The sequence below is a fragment of the Microcebus murinus genome, chromosome 10 (assembly GCF_040939455.1).
Source record: "Microcebus murinus isolate Inina chromosome 10, M.murinus_Inina_mat1.0, whole genome shotgun sequence".
Classification (NCBI taxonomy): domain Eukaryota; kingdom Metazoa; phylum Chordata; class Mammalia; order Primates; family Cheirogaleidae; genus Microcebus; species Microcebus murinus.
The window spans coordinates 6457731-6476629 of record NC_134113.1 but is presented as its reverse complement, the minus strand read 5'-3'; the positions used below and the strand labels follow the sequence as shown (position 1 = coordinate 6476629).

General features: G+C 54.0%; 1 protein-coding gene and 1 long non-coding RNA gene across 4 annotated transcripts in view; one reads left to right on the top strand and one right to left on the bottom strand.

Moving 5' to 3' along the window:
- Positions 1–9425, bottom strand: part of CYB5R3 (cytochrome b5 reductase 3) — a 24670-nt gene extending 15245 nt beyond the window's left edge. Inside the window, exons 1-2 of one of the 3 annotated variants that reach the window (XM_020287810.2) lie at positions 9309–9425; positions 1860–1991 (exon numbers count right to left, since the gene is read on the bottom strand). In XM_020287810.2, the coding sequence (XP_020143399.2) occupies positions 1860–1991; positions 9309–9329 (153 nt within the window). In that variant the 5' untranslated portion in view covers positions 9330–9425. Of the gene's footprint in view, positions 1–1859; positions 1992–7218; positions 7287–7453; positions 7552–9308 lie in introns of those variants that run through there. The other 2 variants (XM_076006953.1, XM_012741790.2) reach the window with 2 other exon arrangements.
- Positions 7359–18899, top strand: LOC142873320 (uncharacterized). The gene is made up of 3 exons (XR_012921364.1): positions 7359–7442; positions 7857–7935; positions 18734–18899. It is a non-coding gene; the product is annotated as an uncharacterized LOC142873320 (long non-coding RNA).

Here is an 18899-nt window from a genome sequence, read left to right as displayed (position 1 = left end):
CTCCGGGTTAAACATGAAAAAGTATCCATGTCGTATGGCTGAATAAAAAAAAATTCAGATTATCAAAAAATAAACTAAGTATGCACACAGCTGCACCACTGTACACCACTGTGTATGAAAGACACGCCTGAAAGGGGTCTGGTAGGTACACACTGACTCGGGACCTGGCCCTGGGGTGTGCCAACGGGGGGAGGGGAGAGAGGAATGTTCACACTTCACAAAAACCATCTTATAGTGAGCACATATAAAGCACACATTACTTCTGGAATTAGAAAACGACAGGCTGGGCGTGGGGGAGCGTGCCTGTGGTCCCAGGTACTGGGGAGGCTGAGGCAGGAGGATCGCTGGAGCCCAGGAGTTTGAGGCTGCAGCGAGCTATCACTGCACCACTTGTACTCCAGCCTGGACAACAGAGCGAGACTCTGTCTCTAAAATAAAAATAAGTAAATAAGAAGCAGTAACAACAAAGAAAGAATTTCAAAAAATAGGTTTCAAAACATTACAATTTCAAAAAAATATAAAACAACCGAAAAACATTACAATTTCAGTTGGATAGGAAAAAAAATGTGTTTGTGCCCACGTATGTATGAAACACATTACATTACAAGGATAAGTGCGGTGGTGATTTATATTTTTTTCCCCAAATTTTATCCTTATAGGGTAGATTTGTTTTTTATTTTGTTTATTTTGTTGGTTGTTTCTTTCTTTCTTTTTTTTTTTTTGAGACAGAGTCTCACTCTGTTGCCCGTGCCAGGATGCCGTGGCGTCAATCTAGCTCACAGCAACCTCAAACTCCAGGGCTCAAGCAATCCTCCTGCCTCAGCCTCCCGAGGAACTAGGATTGCAGGCGTGTACCACCACACCTGGCTAATTTCTTCTGTTTTAGTTGCCCAGCTAATGTCTTTCTATTTCTAGTAGAGATGGCATCCTGCTCTTGCTCAGGCTGGTCTCAAACTCCTGACCTGCTTTACCTGGTGTTAAAACCAAGTCACCTCAGCCTCCCAAAGTGCTAGGATTACAGGTGTTGAGTCTCCGGCCTTACTTTTTGTTTTTGGGGTTTTTTTTTTTTTTGCTTCTCTCTAGTTTTTGACTTCTCTGTGAACTCCTGGGACACTCAGACACACGCCCAGCGGTCACAGGAAGCTGCCAACTCCGTGCCACAGAGACTTGAGACGCACGGCACAAGCCCACTGTGACGCTAGGGCCCAGTGCCTCGGGCAGGTGACTTTCTCTGCTCTGTGACTCACTTTTCCCTGCCGTCCCTCCTGCAGCAGCTGGGGGTGGCCAGCAATAGAGTAAGGGCGCTGTGAAGAGGGCGAGGGCCCGAGGAGGCAGCCTCGCTGGGCGGCGAGGCAAAGGAGGCAGAGGACGGTTTTAAGCATAACCAGAGGATCGAAAAAGAAAAGCGTCCAACGGGACGACAGCGCGAGCCTCTTGGCTGGGCAGCTGGAGACCGCGCGGCTGAGACCACTCAGGGGACATCCAGGCCCGACAAGTGAGAGATGGGAGCAATGACCCTGGGGGGGGGCCAAGGAGGAGGGAACTGGGCTCAGCCTCCCTCACCTTGTTTCTCCATCTGCTAAATGGGGGTTTGGGCCCACAAGGCTGAGGAGTCCCTCCCACTCTCACCTTCCACGGGACAGTCGCTATGGCCAGGAGAACGGGCCCTGCGGTCAGAAAGACCTGGGTTTAAGTCCCTCCACCACTTCCTGGTGGCCTTAGCAAAGGACATCACCTCGCTTCCTCCATGTCTACAGCAGGCGGATCCCAGGACCTACTTCAGAGGGGCCCAGGCCAGAGCGCGGAGCAGGCGCCGAGAAACGCCGGGCGCTGCTGGGGGAGGCGGCGCCGGCTCTCACCTCCTTGTCCACGAGCCGCAGTGGGTACTTGACGTCCGGGCTCTCGAGGGTGATGGCGGGCGAGGAGCGCTGGAACAGCTTCATGAGCAGGCTGTACAGGAACCAGACTGGGGAGAGCACCACATGGCCCAACTGCAACAACAGGGACAGACCCACCAAGTCAGTGCAGGGGCGGGGCGGGGCGCCTGCCACCTGCCTTCCCCCCAACCTTTCCGGTTCATTCACACTCCCAGGCCTCCCTCTGCTGGGAATGCCCCTCCCCACCATGCTCATCCAGAGAAGCTACAAAAGCCAGACTCATGACACCTGTCACTGCATTACTCAGTCTTCTATGCTCAGTACCACGAGAAAACTTCTTTGAAAGGCTCCATTTCCTGCGAGGAACAGGAACAAAAAAGGCTACGTATCTGAGCATGTATACCTTTTCACTTTAGCTGCCAGGAAGCTCAGAGTAAAACTAATCTTGAGCACTGTGTATCTGTGCTCCCTCCTTCCCTTCTTTCCTATAGTCAATTTTCCTGGTCCTGTAAGTTCTAGCTCTATTTAGACAAACAGACAAATGAATAATAATCCCGACTCAGAATCTACCTTTCTGAGAGGCCTACACTGACCAATGGCTCTATGGTATCTTTGAACCCCATCCTCAGGGCCGCTGGGGTTGAAGCTCTCGCCTCCTCACCCTCCCTCAGCCCACCGAACAAGCCAGTGAAGTGTGGGTACACTGAGTCACTCCCACAACTGACGTCCACGGGTCTCTCTGAGCCCTGGGGCTCTGCCTCAGCTGGGAGGGGAAACTGAGACACTAAGCTGGGCATTGGGAAGCTCCGGCCCTCACTGGCCACGTGGCCCTGGGCAAGTGCCTTCCCTCCCTGCACTGGACTGGACCAGGTGACCTGCAAGGTCCCACAAAGCTCTGAGATTCCGCTGCTCAGATCGCCACAGCCATCACCCTCCCGACGACCCTGTGAGCTGGCGCTGTCATCATTGACCCAGAGGAGGGACCAGCTCAGAGAGGTGGAGTGACTCACCTCGTCACACAGCCGGCAGGTGGGGAGCTAGGTGGGGAGCTACGATTCCAACCTGAGTCCACCTACCTCCCAAAGCAGCCCTCAGATGTCAGGCCCGTGCTGACCCGCCCACATGGCCTGAGAGGCTGTTCCTTGCCTGCGCCCTGCCCCCCACACCTCAGCCTCACAAGACCCTAAAAGGTGTTTCAGAGTTTCTCAAAACAGAAAAACAGCCAGGCGCTGTGGCTCACACCTGTAATCCTAGCACTCTGGGATACCGAGGCGGACGGATCACTCGAGGTCAGGAGTTCGAAACCAGCCTGAGCAAGAGCAAGACCCCATCTCTACTAAAAATAGAAAGAAATTAATTGGCCAACTAAAAATACATAGAAAAAATGAGCCGGGCATGGTGGTGCATGCCTGTAGTCCCAGCTACATGGGAGGCTGAGACAGAAGGATCGCTTGAGCCCAGGAGTTTGAGGTTGCTGTGAGCTAGGCTGATGCCACAGCACTCTAGTCTGGGCAACAGAGTGAGACTTTGACTCAAAAAAAAAAAAAAAACAAAGACAGAAAACCCAAACCCCATGGCCAGGTAGCTCATGGCTTAGGCTTCCCTGGAGAAGACACCTTGCAAAGAAAGGCAACCTGGCCTCCCACCCTTTCTAGCTATTTTGGCAAATCTGTTTTAGTAGAGACAGCGTCTCACTCTTGCTCAGGCTGGTCTTGAACTCCTGAGCTCAAGTGATCCTCCCGCCTCGGCCTCCCAGAGTGCTAGGATTACAGGCATGAGCCACCACGCCTGGCTATCATGCGTGTTCTCTTAACCTACAAAGTCTCCTTTTCACCTTGGTTGCCAGGAAGCTCAGAACCAAGTTCCTGGCTCGCATGACTTTTCTCCTTCCTTGTGGGATCTGCTGTGGATCTCTTGAGGTAGCATATTCTGCAGAACACAGACCTGGAAGTGGCCCCTGCTCTATCGGGGGCTGAGATGCTCCCCACCATTCAAGGCCTTGCCCCGATGCCCGTCCCCTTCCTGGATGCCCTGCCAGAACTCCCCACTCTCCACAACTCAGGGAGGGTGCTCTGGCTGATGTCCTGTCTCTAGAAGGAAGGTGAGGGCCACTGGCTGGCCCACCTCCTGGGGGACCTGTGGTATGAGGTGGGCACCCAGATCATGCAGGGGTCTGGAACCCAGGAAGTACGGCTCACACACAAGAGCTTTTCCTGCCGCCTTCAGGGGGCGGCTACCAACTGAAAGTGGATACTCAAGGAAAGAAAGGAAAGGCAGAGGCACTAGGAGTTCACCCCAGGCCTGGCCCCTGCCCCCAAAACCGGCCCAGCAGCTTCGAGCAGCCTGGCTACAGTTACAGGCCCTTGGCTGGGCTCAGAACAAAACATGTCTCCCCCAGGCAGGGCCTCCGTGCTGGGTGCAGCTGAGGCCTTGCTCCATGGAGGCCCTGGTATGTAACTGATGGTCTAAAAAGAAGGGCTGCAGGTGGCCGGCCCGCCCCCCACCCATGCCCAGGGCCACCCCATAGGGGACCCTGGCGGCCACTCATTTAACCAGCACCTACCAAAGCCCAGGCACCATGCAGGTGTCTCGCCCATCGTGGGGCTCATTTCAGGCCCTGGTTCGCAGCCGTGGACTCTGGGGTCACAGAGACCAGGGTTTGAGTCCCAGCTCAGGACCTCAGGGGAGTCACTTCTCCTCCCCAGGTCCCACCCAGGGGAGGAAAGCACAGGCTGTGAAAGGCCATGCTTAGAGCAAGAGACAGCGATGACCCTGAGCTGGCACTGCCCCAAGTATGCGCCGAGAGTTCCCCAGGACGTTCCCCACTTCAGGCCTAGGCCATGGGAGCAGTGAGGCCCAGAGAGGGTAAGTAACTTGCCCCAAGTCACAACACAGCCAACCCTCCAGGTACTACTAGTGACACCACATGATACTCTTAACTATTGCAGAGATTGGGTGACTTGCCAAGGTCACACAACCAATCAGGGTGGAACCAGGATTTGACAAAGGCCTGTCCAGCCCCAGCCCTGCTCTTCCTGAGCCACCTCCCAGGACAAAGCGCCCTCTCTGTATTGTACTCACAGGACCCAAAGCCCAAATCTGACACCCTGCCTCCCGCAGTGAGGCCTGAGCACCTGCCTCCAGCCTCGATACCTAAACCAATGGGCAGCCCCACCTCCTTCTCAAACACTCACCATGGCTCCCCACTACCTGCCTTTAAGGCCCCAACTCCGGACACACCTCCTGGCTCTCAGCTCCCTCAATGTCAAGCCCATCTTGCTTCAGGCCTTTGCAAGTACTCTCCTTTCCATCCCAAACGCCCTTTCTCTGCACTTATCCAACCAGCAAACTCCTACTCATCCTGCAGAGCCCACCTCAAATGGACTTTTCACAGCCCCAGCCCTTTCTGGAAACTCCCTGGGAGTGGGGACTATTTTGATGATTCCTCTGCCAGGGCCCTCTCCCATGTCACTCAAAGAAACCATATCCATGGGGAATATAGTTTAGGGAAAAAGCTGAGTGAAGGTACATTCGAAGGAAACCACCATTGTTGGGATCCCTGGAAATGAACTGAAATGACATCAAGAGCCAGTTGGAGTTGTGCTTGGTGCTCCCTGGGGTTTTGTTTTCTCAGCACAGCAGAGCCAAGTTCAAGACCCCGGAGGCCAGCAGCTGGCTCCACCTCCCCTGAGTTTCCTTTCACAGGGGTGGGAGCTCGGAACAGCTCCACACCATGGGACAGTGAGGGACAGTGAGGCTCAGGGCAGCCCCGGGTGGAGCCCGGGCTTTGGTTTCTGATTTTCTGCTGCTCGGCCCATCCCTCACTTGCCCTAAGCCCACAACCAAGAAAAAGACACTCGCATGCCAGTGGCTCTGACAGTGAGTCCTTGAACGCTGGCCTCGGCCGTCACACGGACCTTCGCCGACCTCCAGCGCGGTCCCCCGGCATGCACAGGTATCCCGGAGCGAAGCCAGCATCCAAGTGCGTGTCCCGCCATCCCCGTACCCCGGCACCCAGCACAGAAACACTCGGCAAATATTCGTGGAACAAATTAGTGAAGGCACAGCAACAAGCTCCCGTCCTCTCAGTCTCTCTTTTTATTTTGTCTGGAAGTTTCCAGAACCAGGGCAACAACTCAGACTCCTCCCGGGTGAAGGCGGGGCATAGCCCATCCTGTTTGTCTGAAGAGCCTGCTGCCCTCCAGAAGCTGGGGCCTCGGAGGCAGCCTGAGGACACCCCTACCCCCAGGGAGGTGGCCGCAGCACCGCAGAGGGACAGGCTCGCTGTGGGCGGCTGACAAATGCCACCGCCTTCCTTCCAGCGTCTGCCCAACAACGGGGGCCACACCCCAACGGAGCCGCTTGGCTCACATCACCTCATTTCATCCCCAAGCCTGGGATCAGGGTAGGCGCTATCACTCCCCCATTTCAGCCGACGAAACCAAGGCCCAGGTGACAGATGTGAGCCTGGGACACCTTCTGGCCACGGAAAGGGAAGAGATGGAGATTTTCTATGTAAAAGTTCTTATCTGGAGAGGCAGCTGAGGCAGACCGTCACTGTCTGCCGGTCATTCAGTCCACAAACCCCATAGGACACTCAGGTATCAGGGCTCCTGCTCGATTTGGGGGAGCCACTGGGGAGACAGTGGCTGGCAGAGCAGATGGTACACCAGGGTCAGGAGCAGCACAGGGACAAGCGTCTTCTCCAAAAAGTCACAGGACCTGCCAGACTCACAGGGGCCGGGGGTGCACTCTGTTCCCGCCGACACGGGTTGCCACAGGCGCTGCCCCTGTCCTGGATCACGGAACCACCCCTACCCCCAACAGCAGTGGGCCGAGTCGACGGGAGGCAGACGGCTGAGGCCAAGGCCCTGCCCGAGCTCCTCCTCGGCCATGCTGCACACACACACACACACACACACACACACACACACACTCACACTACCTCGCCCCACCCACCTGGGGGGTCTAGGAGTCAGCTGCCTCCCAGGCCCTCACCTAATGCCCCACAGGCCATGCTCTGCCCCGCCAGGGAGCCCCCGCCTGCCTCTGATAGCATGGAGGGAACAGGGACATGCGGCCAGAGTCCCAGGACATCTCCAGGGAGCCCCCCCGCTCACCACCATGGCTGAGGGGCCGCGTAACTCTGCTCCCCACCCACAGAACACCCTGCCCAGCTGCTTGCCCTGGAATTCTCTACCGGGATCCTGACAGCCACCCTGCCCAGGTGAGGTCTGGGGTGGCAGAGGCCTCCCAGGATGCCCAACCTGACAGATGCAGTCCTCCCCAGGTGCCAACCCCGTCCTGAGGCTTAGACAAGCCAGTCAGCTGATCTGCTTACCTGCCCGCCGCCAGCCCACCAGCTGTCCTGCCTGGATCTGAGAGTCCACCTCCCTCCCAGTCCTGTTCTAAGTGGGAGGAAGTGGGAGGGAGTGGAGGAAGTTCTGCAGCAGGGGGCTCCCACCAGGCTGGGAACTGTGGGGGAAGGGAGCCCAGGCGGAGGGGCAGATCTGGGCCACCAACTAGGCACGGCGCTGCCAGGGCAGCGGGAAAGCCCGAAGCCAGGTAGACTCTACCTGTGTCGTCATGCACGAAGCTGGGCTGGGAAGCAGGGAGCCACAGTCTGGGATGGCAGGCCAGGCCCTCAACGTTCTCCCCAAGTGCTGGCAGACTCAGTGCCAGCCCTGGGCTGGGCCCCCTAAGGCGGCCTCCCATGGGGCCTGCATAACTCAGATAAGAGGGAGGGTGCACCAGGCCCCCGCCGGCCACCTGCAGACCTCAGGGAGCCCCTATGCCGGGAAGCCTTGCTCAGGGCATGCGGGGAGCATTCTGGGCCAAGAGGGGATCCCGGCAGGGCCCACATGGGGCAATGCGCGTGTGGCCACCCCTTAGGCAGATGAGGCTAGGGGGCTGGTGAAGGTTTCCTGACTCCCAGACAGGGTCCTTCCCCTCACAGGGGACTGCTTGTCTGTTCAACAGAACCGCATGGAGCAACCAGCTGCTGGGGTGCAGCGCTCAATCTAAAGGCCACTGCCGCCCGCCCGCTGCCCGCTGGAAGGTAAGAAGCGCACGGCAGACAGCAGAGGAGGGGCCCAGGGAGGGGGCCGGCAGGCCTCAGAGCCCATGGGACATTTCAACAATAACAGGTGGGCGCTTTCTGGGGAAACGGCAGGATGTTACACAGAGGCTGGTGACACCCCGAGAGTCCAGGCTGGGCCACACTTTCCCCAGCAAACGCCCAGGCCAAGAGGCCTTTTGCCCGCTTCCCCAAGGAGGGGCCTCCAGCACCCCAGGGAGGAGGCGTGGAGAGGCGCTGGCTCAGCCTTCCGGAGCCAGACTTCCTGCCCAGCAAGCCGGGGCGCTGCAAGCCACAGGGCCCAGGGCTGTCCTCTGCAGCTGCAGCCTCCACGGGTCTGCAGCCTTGTGTCACTTTTGAGAAATCAGAGACAGGAGGCGGCCTGGGCCAAAGGGAGGCAGGCCCCTGGGCCAACCCAGAAGCCATCGGATGCGGGTGGACTTTGGAGCCCCACCATGGCAGGCGCCCTCAGGTGGCCACGTCTGAGTGGCATCTCCCCAGCAGTGAAATGGGACAACAGCACTGACATCCCTAGTGCAGGCCACCCACAGAACAGCTGGGGGCGTCCAGGGAGACCTGCGCCCTGCCCACCACTTAGGAGGACGCCCAGGTGTCATCGGTTTTCTTTTTGTTAGTGCTAAAAGATGTGCAAGGTGGGAGGGCGGTGAGGGAAGAAAAGCCACCCACTGGGTGCAATCTACACTGTTCAGTGTCGGGAACACTAAAAACCCAGACGTCGCTGCTATGCAGTTCACCCTTGTAACCAAAAACCACGTGTACCCCCACATCTATGGAAATGTAAATTTTTTAAGAAGGTAAAAATGTGCAAAAGCCTCTGACACAGTGACATCACACACGTTCACGCATGTTCACGCACATACGCCCTTACACTCACACGCACGCACTCCCACACGTGCTCACACTGCACACCCAGAGTCACACTCACAGCCACACTCACGGCCACCGCTTCACCCGGCGGCCGCGGCGGGCCAGGGGAGAGCCGGAGGGCGGCGGCGGCCTAGGCCACGCCGTCCGCCCCCGCGTGCCGGCCTCTCCCCTCGGGAGGGAGGGCTGGGTCCCCCCACAGACGTACGGCGTGAGTCACGGTCCCCACGGCGCACGCCCGGGCCGGGCCGGGGCCGGAGCCGGGGCCGGGGCCGCGCGGGGTACGGCGGGCCGGGCGGGGTGCGGCGGGCGCAGCCGGGCGGCGGGGGTCCCGCGCCCCTTCCCGCAGGCCGGCCCCGCCCACTCGCGGCACGGGCGCCGCGCGACGCATAGGACCGGGCGCCGCCGTTCCGCTGCGACGCCCCGCGGCCCTGCGCGCCCGCCGCGGCCGGCGCCCCCTGCCCGCCTACCGTGCTCAGCTGGGCCCCCATGGTGGCGCCGCGCCGTGCTCGCTCCGCTGCCGCCGCCAACGCCGCCGAGACAGCCGGGCCCGCCCCAGCTCGCGTCACCTCAGGGGCGGGGCGGGGCGGCGGGGCGGGGACGGAGGCCGGGCCGCCTAGCCCGCTCGGCCGGGAGGGGGACGGGCTCCCGCGCGGCGCCGGCCCCGGTCGCTCGGTGGCCTCTTCTGGGCCTCGTTTGCCACCGTAAAGGGAACGCTATGGCGCGCGCCTTGTTGGGATGGAAAATAAAATCCAGAACCTTCCCCGGGGTCACTCCGAGGCCTGCAGGAGCGACCCCGCCTGGCCTGTTCCTGCCCGGCGCGGGCCCACCTCCAGGCCTGCGGTTCCCTCAGCAACCGCGTCCCCGGCGGGCTCAGGGCCAGCTCTTTGTTGTTCGGGTGCCTGCGGGGACCCTCTCTGTCCACCCCACTACCCCACCTGTGGAGGGTCCTTGTGGCTCTTAGCTGAAGCCACCGCGTGCATTCCCTTGGGAAGGAGGGAAGGTCTGCCCCTCCCCGACCCCGTCCACATCCCCGTCCCAGTGAACCGTGGGCTCCCTGAGGGTAGGACTCTTCCGGATTTACAGTCCCTTTCCCCGGAAGCGGTGGCTCACGCCTGTAATCCTAGCACTCTGGGAGGCCGAGGTGGGCGGATTGTTGGAGGTCAGGAGTTCGAAACCAGCCTGAGCAAGAGCGAGACTCGTCTCTACTATAAATAGAAAGAAATTAATTGGCCAACTAATATATGTAGAAAAAAAAAATTAGCCGGGCATGGTGGCGCATGCCTGTAGTCCCAGCTACTTGGGAGGCTGAGGCAGGAGAATCGCTTGAGCCCAGGAGTTTGAGGTTGCTGTGAGCTAGGCTGATGCCACGGCACTCTAGCCTGGGCAACAAAGCCAGACTCTGTCTCAATAAAAAAGTCCCTTAAGGCCGGGCCTGGTGGCTCAGGCCTGTAATCCTAGCACTCTGGGAGGCTGAGGCGGGCGGATTGCTCAAGGTCAGGAGTTCGAAACCAGCCTGAGCGAGACCCCCCCCCCAGTCTCTACCAAAAATAGAAATAAATTAATTGACCAACTAAATATATATATACAAAAAATTAGCCGGGCATGGTGGCGCATGCCTGTAGTCCCAGCTACTCGGGAGGCTGAGGCAGGAGGATCGCTTGAGCCCAGGAGTTTGAGGTTGCTGTGAGCTAGGCTGACGCCACGGCACTCTAGCCTGGGCAACAAAGCGAGACTCTGTCTCAATAAAAAAAGTCCCTTAAGGCCGGGCGTGGTGGCTCATGCCTGTAATCCTAGCAATTTGGGAGGCCGAGGCGGGCGGATTGCTCAAGGTCAGGAGTTCGAAACCAGCCTGAGCGAGACCCCCGTCTCTACCAAAAATAGAAATAAATTAATTGACCAACTAAAAATATATATACAAAAAATTAGCCGGGCATGGTGGCGCATGCCTGTAGTCCCAGCTACTCGGGAGGCTGAGGCAGGAGGATCGCTGAACCCCGGAGATTGAGGTTGCTGTGAGCCAGGCTGACGGCACTCACTCTAGCCTAGGCAACAAAGTGAGACTCTGTTTCAAAAAAAAAAAAAAAAAAGTCCCTTAAATGCCTGAAGCCTAGCACAGAGCCTGGCACATAGCAGGTGCTCAATAAATACTTGTGGAATGAGTGACTTCAACAAACTGTGGGCACCTCCTCTATGTAGTCTCGTGTTGGGCCGTAGGGTCACTTCCTGGCCTTGCCCTCCTGGAAGGGTCTTGCATCCAGATGTGAGCTCCTGGTACTCTGAGCAGTTGGCCTGTGGCCTGCACTGTGACCCTGGCCAGGCAGAGAAGAGGAGAAGCACCTTGCCCACAGAGGGAGAGACAGAGGAGGTGAACAGATGCAGGGGCAGGGACAGGGTGTACAGTGATGCCCTGAGGTCAGAGAGAGGCAGTGTGGGGCCCCGGCAGAAGGAACTGAGATGTCAGGGAGAGTGGGGAGCCCTGCAGGATCTAGGCAGGAGAGGGAGTGACCTACTGCTGGTTTTATTTTCTTAATTTTTTTCTCAAAGTCACCTTCAATGAATGACCTGCTTGTTTTAGAAAGAGAACTCTGGGAGCAGCGTGGAGGGAGGGAGCTACCACCATGGAATGCATGGGTAAACCTGACAAAGGATCAGGTATTATTTCATTTATAATGATTACAATTTTAATATTACAAAAGAGGCTGGGCGTGGTGGGTCACACCTGTAATCCCAACACTTTGGGAAGCCGAGGCAGGAGGATTGCTTGAGGCCAGCTGTACATGGTGGCACCCCTGTAGTTCCAGCTTTGGGAGGCTGAGCCAGGAGGATCACTTGAGCCCAGGAATTTGAGGTTACAGTGAGCTATGATCCTGCCACTGTCCTCCAGCCTGGGCATCAGAGGAAGACCCTGTCTCAAAAACAAACAAAAAAATTGCAAAGGAAGTCATCAAATCGTAAAGGTTGACTTTAGCATGTGGGACCAGTAACTTCCCCCTTGCCAGGGTGCTTTCTGGGGCTCCCACCACACATGTGCCCTTGCCCATAGACACTTTCCATGGGGGCCAGTGCTATAGAGGGTCACCCAGAACCTCATATGTCCCCCTGTACCTTAGGATTTTCTTCCTTTCCTATGTTTTTTGTTTTGGTTTTGAGACAGAGTCTCACTTTGTTGCCCAGGCTAGAGTGAGAGCCATGGCGTCAGCCTAGCTCACAGCAACCTCAAACTCCTGGGCTCAGGCAATCCTTCTGCCTCAGCCTCCCGAGTAGCTGGGACTACAGGCATTCGTCACCATGCCCAGCTAATTTTTTCTATATATATTAGTTGGCCAATTAATTTCTTTCTATTTATAGTAGAGACGGGGTCTCGCTCTTGCTCAGGCTGGTTTCGAACTCCTGACCTTGAGCAATCCGCCCACCTCAGCCACCAGAGTGCTCGGACCTTTCCTATGTTAGACCTGAATGAATGATGATTATCATGGCTGTGAACAGGTGACATTGGAGTTTCTTCTTGTGAAATTTGGAGGTGACAGAGTTGGCTTTCTCCTTTTAATCATCCCTCACAACTCTTTTCCAGCTGGAACCATGGAAGATGTCCAAGAGAAGATAAAGAAGGTTCCTGCTGGGCCAGAAGCCCTTAAGAAAAAGTGAAGGGATTTTGCAGAGCTGAAGATCAAACGCCTGAGAAACAAGTTTGCCCAAAAGCTGCTTCGAAAGGCGAAGTGGAAGCTCATCTCTGAAAAGCTAAGCACTATCACCAGGAATACAGGCAGATGTACGGAACTGAGATTCGAATGGCTAGGATGGCAAGAAAAGCTGGCAACTTCGATGCACCTGCAGAACCCAAGTTGGCGTTTGTCATCAGGATCAGAGCTGTCATCGGTGTGAGCCCAAAGGTCCGAAAGGTGCTGCAGCTTCTTCGCCTGTGCCAGATGGTCAGTGCAGCCTTTGTTAAGCTCAACAAGACTTCGGTTAGCCTGCGGAGGACTGTGGAACCATATACTGCATCAGGGTGACCCAAACCTGAAGTCAGTAAATGAACTAATCGACAAGCATGGTCATGGCAAGATCAGCAGGAAGCGAACTGTGTTAACACAGCGCTTTGACTGCTCGATCTCTGGGTGAATATGGCCCTGATTTGTGAGATCTATGCTGTTGGGAAACGCCTCAAAGAAGCAAATAACTTCCTGTGGCCCTTTGAGTTATCAGCTCCACGGGGTGGAATGAAGAAAAAGACAGCCCATTTTGTAGAAGGAGGAGATGCTGGCCACAGGGAAGTCCACATCAACAGGCTTAGTAGAAGGACGAACTGTGGCCTCTACCATGATTGTTTTTGCAATCTGGTCAGTTAATAAACAGTGATTGCTTTCAAACTGGGGGAAAAAAAATCATCCCTCCACAAGCTGTAAAGAATTCCCACACCTGACTTTTCCTCGAAAGACTCATCATCTAATAGCTTAAAATAAACAAAGTGTAAATACTGTTGATATTTAGGCTGTAAATGCTAGTCCAGCAAACAATCCTACAAAATCAGAATTGGGATAGAGTCTATCTATATTTTTGCCTTTTATGGTTATGTAAATTTTTTTTGTTTGTTTTTGTTTTTGTTTTTTTTTGAGACAGAGTCTCGCTTTGTTGCCCAGGCTAGAGTGAGTGCCATGGCGTCAGCCTAGCTCACAGCAACCTCAAACTCTTGGGCTCAAGTAATCCTCCTGCCTCAGCCTCCCAAGTAGCTGGGACTACAGGCATTCGCCACCATGCCCGGCTAATTTTTTGTATATATATTAGTTGGCCAATTAATTTCTTTCTATTTATAGTAGAGACGGGGTCTCGCTCTTGCTCAGGCTGGTTTCGAACTCCTGACCTCGAGCAATCCGCCCGCCTCGGCCTCCCAGAGAGCTAGGATTACAGGCATGAGCCACCGCGCCCGGCCGGTTATGTAAATTATTATATACATCTGTAGACTCAAGGAGGAAATAGCTTTCCTCCTGAAGTTATCATGCTATGACTGCCTTTCTTAAGATCTTACTAACTTGGCCGGGCACAGTGGCTCAGCCACTAGTGCTAGTGTAATCCTAGCACTCTGGGAGGCTGAGTCGGGTGGATCGTTTGAGCTCAAGAGTTCGAGACCAGCCTGAGCAAGAGGGAGACCCCCATCTCTACTAAAAATAGAAAGAAAATTAGCTGGACAACTAAAAATATATATATAAAAAATTAGCCGGGCACGGTGGCACATGCCCGTAGTCCCCGCTACTCTCGAGGCTGAGGCAGCAGGATTCCTTGAGCCCAGGAGTTTGAGGTTGCTGTGAGCTAGGCTGATGCCACAGCACTCTAGCCCAGGCAACAGAGTGAGACTCTGTCTCATAAAAAAAAAAAAAAATCTTACTAACCTTCTATCTCTATCCTTATTTATCTTGTGAAAGTTGCCAGTAGCAAGGTGGTGTCAGGGTGGCCTTGACAAAGAAGCCCTCGCACAAACATGCTTGTGAGTGGAATTTGTCATAAGACTTCCCTGCACTAGAGCACTACCAGGTTACCTCACTGGCATCAAGTCAAATAAGCTACCTGCACAAGGACACTTGCCTAGCCTTAGCTGATAAACTCATACCTACTCCTGCAACAAACTCCTGTAACCTTTGGTCTTTGTAACCTTTAGTTTTGAAACAACTTAAGCAAACTTCTTCTCTTTGTCTTTAAAAGAGTCCTCTTCTCCCCAACCCTTGGACATGCCTGTGTCAAGCTATATACTGCCATAGCTCGTATACCCCGGATTGCAGTCTTCCTGCTGTTCCCTAATAAAATCATTTGTTCTCGAGACCCTGTCTCTCTGGGTTTTTTTGTTTTGTTTTTGGGGTTGTTTTGAGACAGAGTCTCACTCTGTTGCCCGGGCTAGAGTGCTGTGGTGTCAGCCTAGCTCACAGCAACCTCAAACTCCTGGGCTCAAGCAATCCTTCTGCCTCAGCCTCCCAAGTAGCTGAGACTACAGGCATGTGCTACCGTGCCCAGCTAATTTTTTCTATATATTTTTAGTTGGCCAATTAATTTCTTTCTATTTTTTTAGTAGAGATGAGGTCTCGCTCTTGCTCTGGCTGGTTTAGAACTCCTGACCTTGAGCAATCCTCCCACCAGGGCCTCCCAGATTGCTAGGATTACAGGCGTGAGCCACCGCGCCCGGCCCTTCTGGGATTCTTTTAGGTTGACAATCTGATTGAACCTCTTCATAATTCTTTCTGTACATAAAATTAATATCATTCACAATCAACACCTATTATTGAAGCATTTTGCTCTTGTAATAAATCCTATCTGCATTTATATCTTAACCCTCTGACACAATTTCAATGTGTAAAGCACAAAAGGAGATTTCACTTCAGGTTCCATCTGGAAGCTCCCCTAGAGAGTGACCCCATGCCAGGCCTGGCCTCTGACTGGCGTGCGGCCTCCAGGCAGACCTGATGCAGAGGTGGATAAAGACTGAAGCTGAGGCTACAACTAGAGGCAGGTTTTGTCTGGTTGGGGTATTCCTGTGGCCAGGACAGTTGCTATGGCCGCTGAGCTGTGAAGCCTGGAGTCGCTTGGCTGTCCACCTCCTCCAGCTGTTTTGGTCCCCAGGGCTGACAATCCTGTCCTCTGGCTGCCCCTACCCCTGGCAAGAGACTAGCCCAAAAGTGTTAATTTTGCTCAGTTATTGATCTAGGCCTCAACTCCCAACAAATTCCCTACCCGGGGTTTGGATCCACTTGTAGTGGCCAAGTGAGGCCCCAGAACTTGTTGCTTTCCAGGGGACGCTGTCAAAGTTCCTGTCCCCTTTTCCCCCTCCCCATCCTGCCTGCACCTCCAGAGGTGGGGATATCTCCCCAGGGGTGGTGGGCAAACAGGTGGAGTGAAGTTGTGGCCCAGTTTCTTTGGAAAGGGAGGGGTAGATTTCTCCCCTGAACCCCATGGGGGCTGCTCAAGTCCACAAAGTGCCACCTGCGCCAGTGGGACAGCCTGGTGGGACAGGGAGAGGAAACAGAGAGGACATTGACTAGGTGCTCCCCTGGGGCTCAGGCCTGAGCCCTTGTGTTTGCATCTAGCAAGGCAGGGCCTGGCCAGCTCCGCTGCGGCTCGCTGACCACAGGCCAAGGCCTTTCCTTCTCAGAGTCCTTGTCTGCTTGTCTGACAGAGGGCAGGCAGCTGCAAGATCTTTTTGTTTGTTTTAACCCATCTTCTGGTGAAGGCTGCAAGGTCTTTAAAGCCCCTTCTGCTTCTGATAGTTTATTCTGCAGTGTGTGCTCCCCGAGACGTTTTGTTTGGAAAAACATTTAATGTACAGAGAAGTGTTAGAGGCAAGGACCCTCAAAGACCCTCAACTCCCCTATGACTCGTCCTACACACGGACTTCGCCCTGGAAAATTCCAGCTATAGCTCCGAGAAGAATGCAGTCCATGACGTGCTGACCACGGGATGCTCCAGGGTATGCTGACTGCAATTGTTCCCGACCACCTGCCAGGTTGGAGATGAGTAACCAGTCACAAACAGGATACTGATAAGACGCTGATTGGGGCTGATTAACCCAGACCCAAGCCTCATCGTCAACACTCTATTTTTTTGTTTCTACTTCCTTGTTTCTGTATGCTTATAAAACCTACTAAGAATCTAAGTAAAGCAGACCTTGACAATCATTCGCTTGGTCTCGTTTCTTTCTCTCGCTCATCTCTTTCAGGCACAGTCCCCCTCGCCCCCGCGAGTAACAGAAGGTCCCGCAGGTCGGGACAGAGAAGTTGCAAGAACAGTACACCAGACAACAGGATTCAGCAATTGTCATCACTTCACCTCTCTCCCTCCCCACCTCCCACCCTCCCTTCCTCCCTGTCTCTCTATTTGCTTTCGCCGAACCACATGAGAGTTAGCTGTAAGTGTTTGGCCCTTTGCCCCTAAACACTTGCCTACATATCTCTTACATTGTGCAATTAGCAAATTCAGGAAATTTAACACTGATACGATACTATTATCTGCCCCCCAGTCTGTATTCCAATGGTCCCAGTTACCCCATTACGTCCTTTCTGGCTACTCTTTGCTGGTCCAGGCACTGATGCATTTATTTGGCAAGTCTCTTTAGTCTCCTTTAATCTGGAGACAGATGTAGTCAGGAAGTGGGTGATGTCAGCTTGACCCACTGTTGGTGGCAGGTTGCAGCACTGTAAGGTAACCTTTTACTTTGATACTGTGCGAATGCTTCTATTCCCAACAAACTCCATAGAATGGTTTTGGCATCTGTGGGTGATCCTGGCCTGAATCAATTATCATTGAAGTGGTTTAACAGGTGTACAAATGGCTTTAGGGGAGAAAAACAATCTCTTGTCCTAATTTCCCAAAGTCCTGCCATAAGCCAAAGAATAGAAACTCCCTACAAACCCTTTTCCTTCAGTTGTGTTGGCTGAGAAGCCCTGACCCAGCTCAGAGTTTGATCCGTGGGAGAGGCTGGGGCAAGAAACCATCAGCTCCATTTGCTAGAAAAGCAGACTGAGACCCAGATAGCAGATGATTGGGCCAGCAGTGGAGCGCTCCCCCAGCAGTCTCTGGGCTCCAGCCGTCCATGGACTGGAGGAGGGGCTGGAAAGGAGGCTTTCAGGCAGATGCGAAGACAGATTTTCGGGCCGGGTTGGAGATGTCCTACCCCTAATGGTCTCCCAGGTCCCTGTTAAGGGTATAGGAACAAGGTTGCCAGATTTAGCAAGTAAAAACAGAAGCACACAGTCAGATTTGAATTTCAGATAAAGAATCATGTTTTAGTATAAGTTTGTCCCAAATACTGCTTAGAACATATTTATACTAAAAAAGTTCTATTAAAACTTCACAATGGGGCTGGGCACAGTGGCTCATGCCTGTAATCCTAGCATGCTGGAAGGCCAAGGTGGGAGGATTGCTTCAGCTCAGGAGTACGAGACCAGCCTGAGCAAGAGCAAGAGCGAGACCCCGTCTCTACTATATTTTATTTTATTTTTTATTTTATTTCATTTTTTTTCCTTGAGACAGAGTCTCACTTTGTTGCCCAGGCTAGAGTGAGTGCCGTGGCGTCAGCCTAGCTCACAGCAACCCCAAACTCCTGGGCTCAAGCAATCCTCCTGCCTCAGCCTCCTGAGTAGCTGGGACTACAGGCATGTGCCACCATGCCTGGCTAATTTTTTCTGTATATATAGTTGGCCAATTAATTTCTTTCTATTTATAGTAGAGACGGGGTCTCACTCTTGCTCAGGCTGGTTTCTAACTCCTGACCTGGACCAATCCGCCCGCCTCGGCCTCCCAGATTGCTAGGATTACAGGCGTGAGCCACCTCGCCCGGCCCCGTCTCTACTATAAATAGAAAAATTAGCCAGGCATGGTGGCGCATGCCTGTAGTCCCAGCTACTTGGGAGGCTGAGGCAGGATCGCTTGAGACCAGGAGTTTGAGGCTGCAGTGAGCCATGATTGCATCACTGTACTCCATCCTGGGTAACAGAGTGGGGCCTCATCTCTTTAAAAGAAAGAAAGAAAGAAAGAAAGAAAGGAAGAAAGGAAGAAAGGAAGGAAGGAAGGAAGGAAGGAAGGAAGGAAGGAAGGAAGGAAGGAAGGAAGGAAGGAAGGAAAGGAGGGAAAGGAAGGAAGGAAGGAAGGAAGGAAGGAAGGAAGGAAGGAAGGGAGGGAGGGAGGGAGGGAGGGAGGGAGGGAGGGAGGGAGGGAGGGAGGGAGGAAGGAAGGAAGGAAGGAAGGAAGGAAGGAAGGAAGGAAGGAAGGAAGGAAGGAAGGAAAAGAAACTGTATGGAAGAAAACATAATCTCTTTTCTTTTTAATTTTTTTTATTTTCGCACACACTCCTACCTCCTGCCCGCCCCATAACAAATTTGAGAGAAAACATAATTTCTTTTCTTTCCCTTTTTAGGTTCTTAGTTGAGATTCTTCCCTGAAAACAACCGACAGATTAAGAACAACACAAAAGCAGAAGTTTATTAGTATATGCTATACCCATCACTTGGGAGAGGTCTCAGTTTAAAAATACTTCTATCAAAACCACAATGAGATAAAAAAAAATAAAATAAAAATAAAAA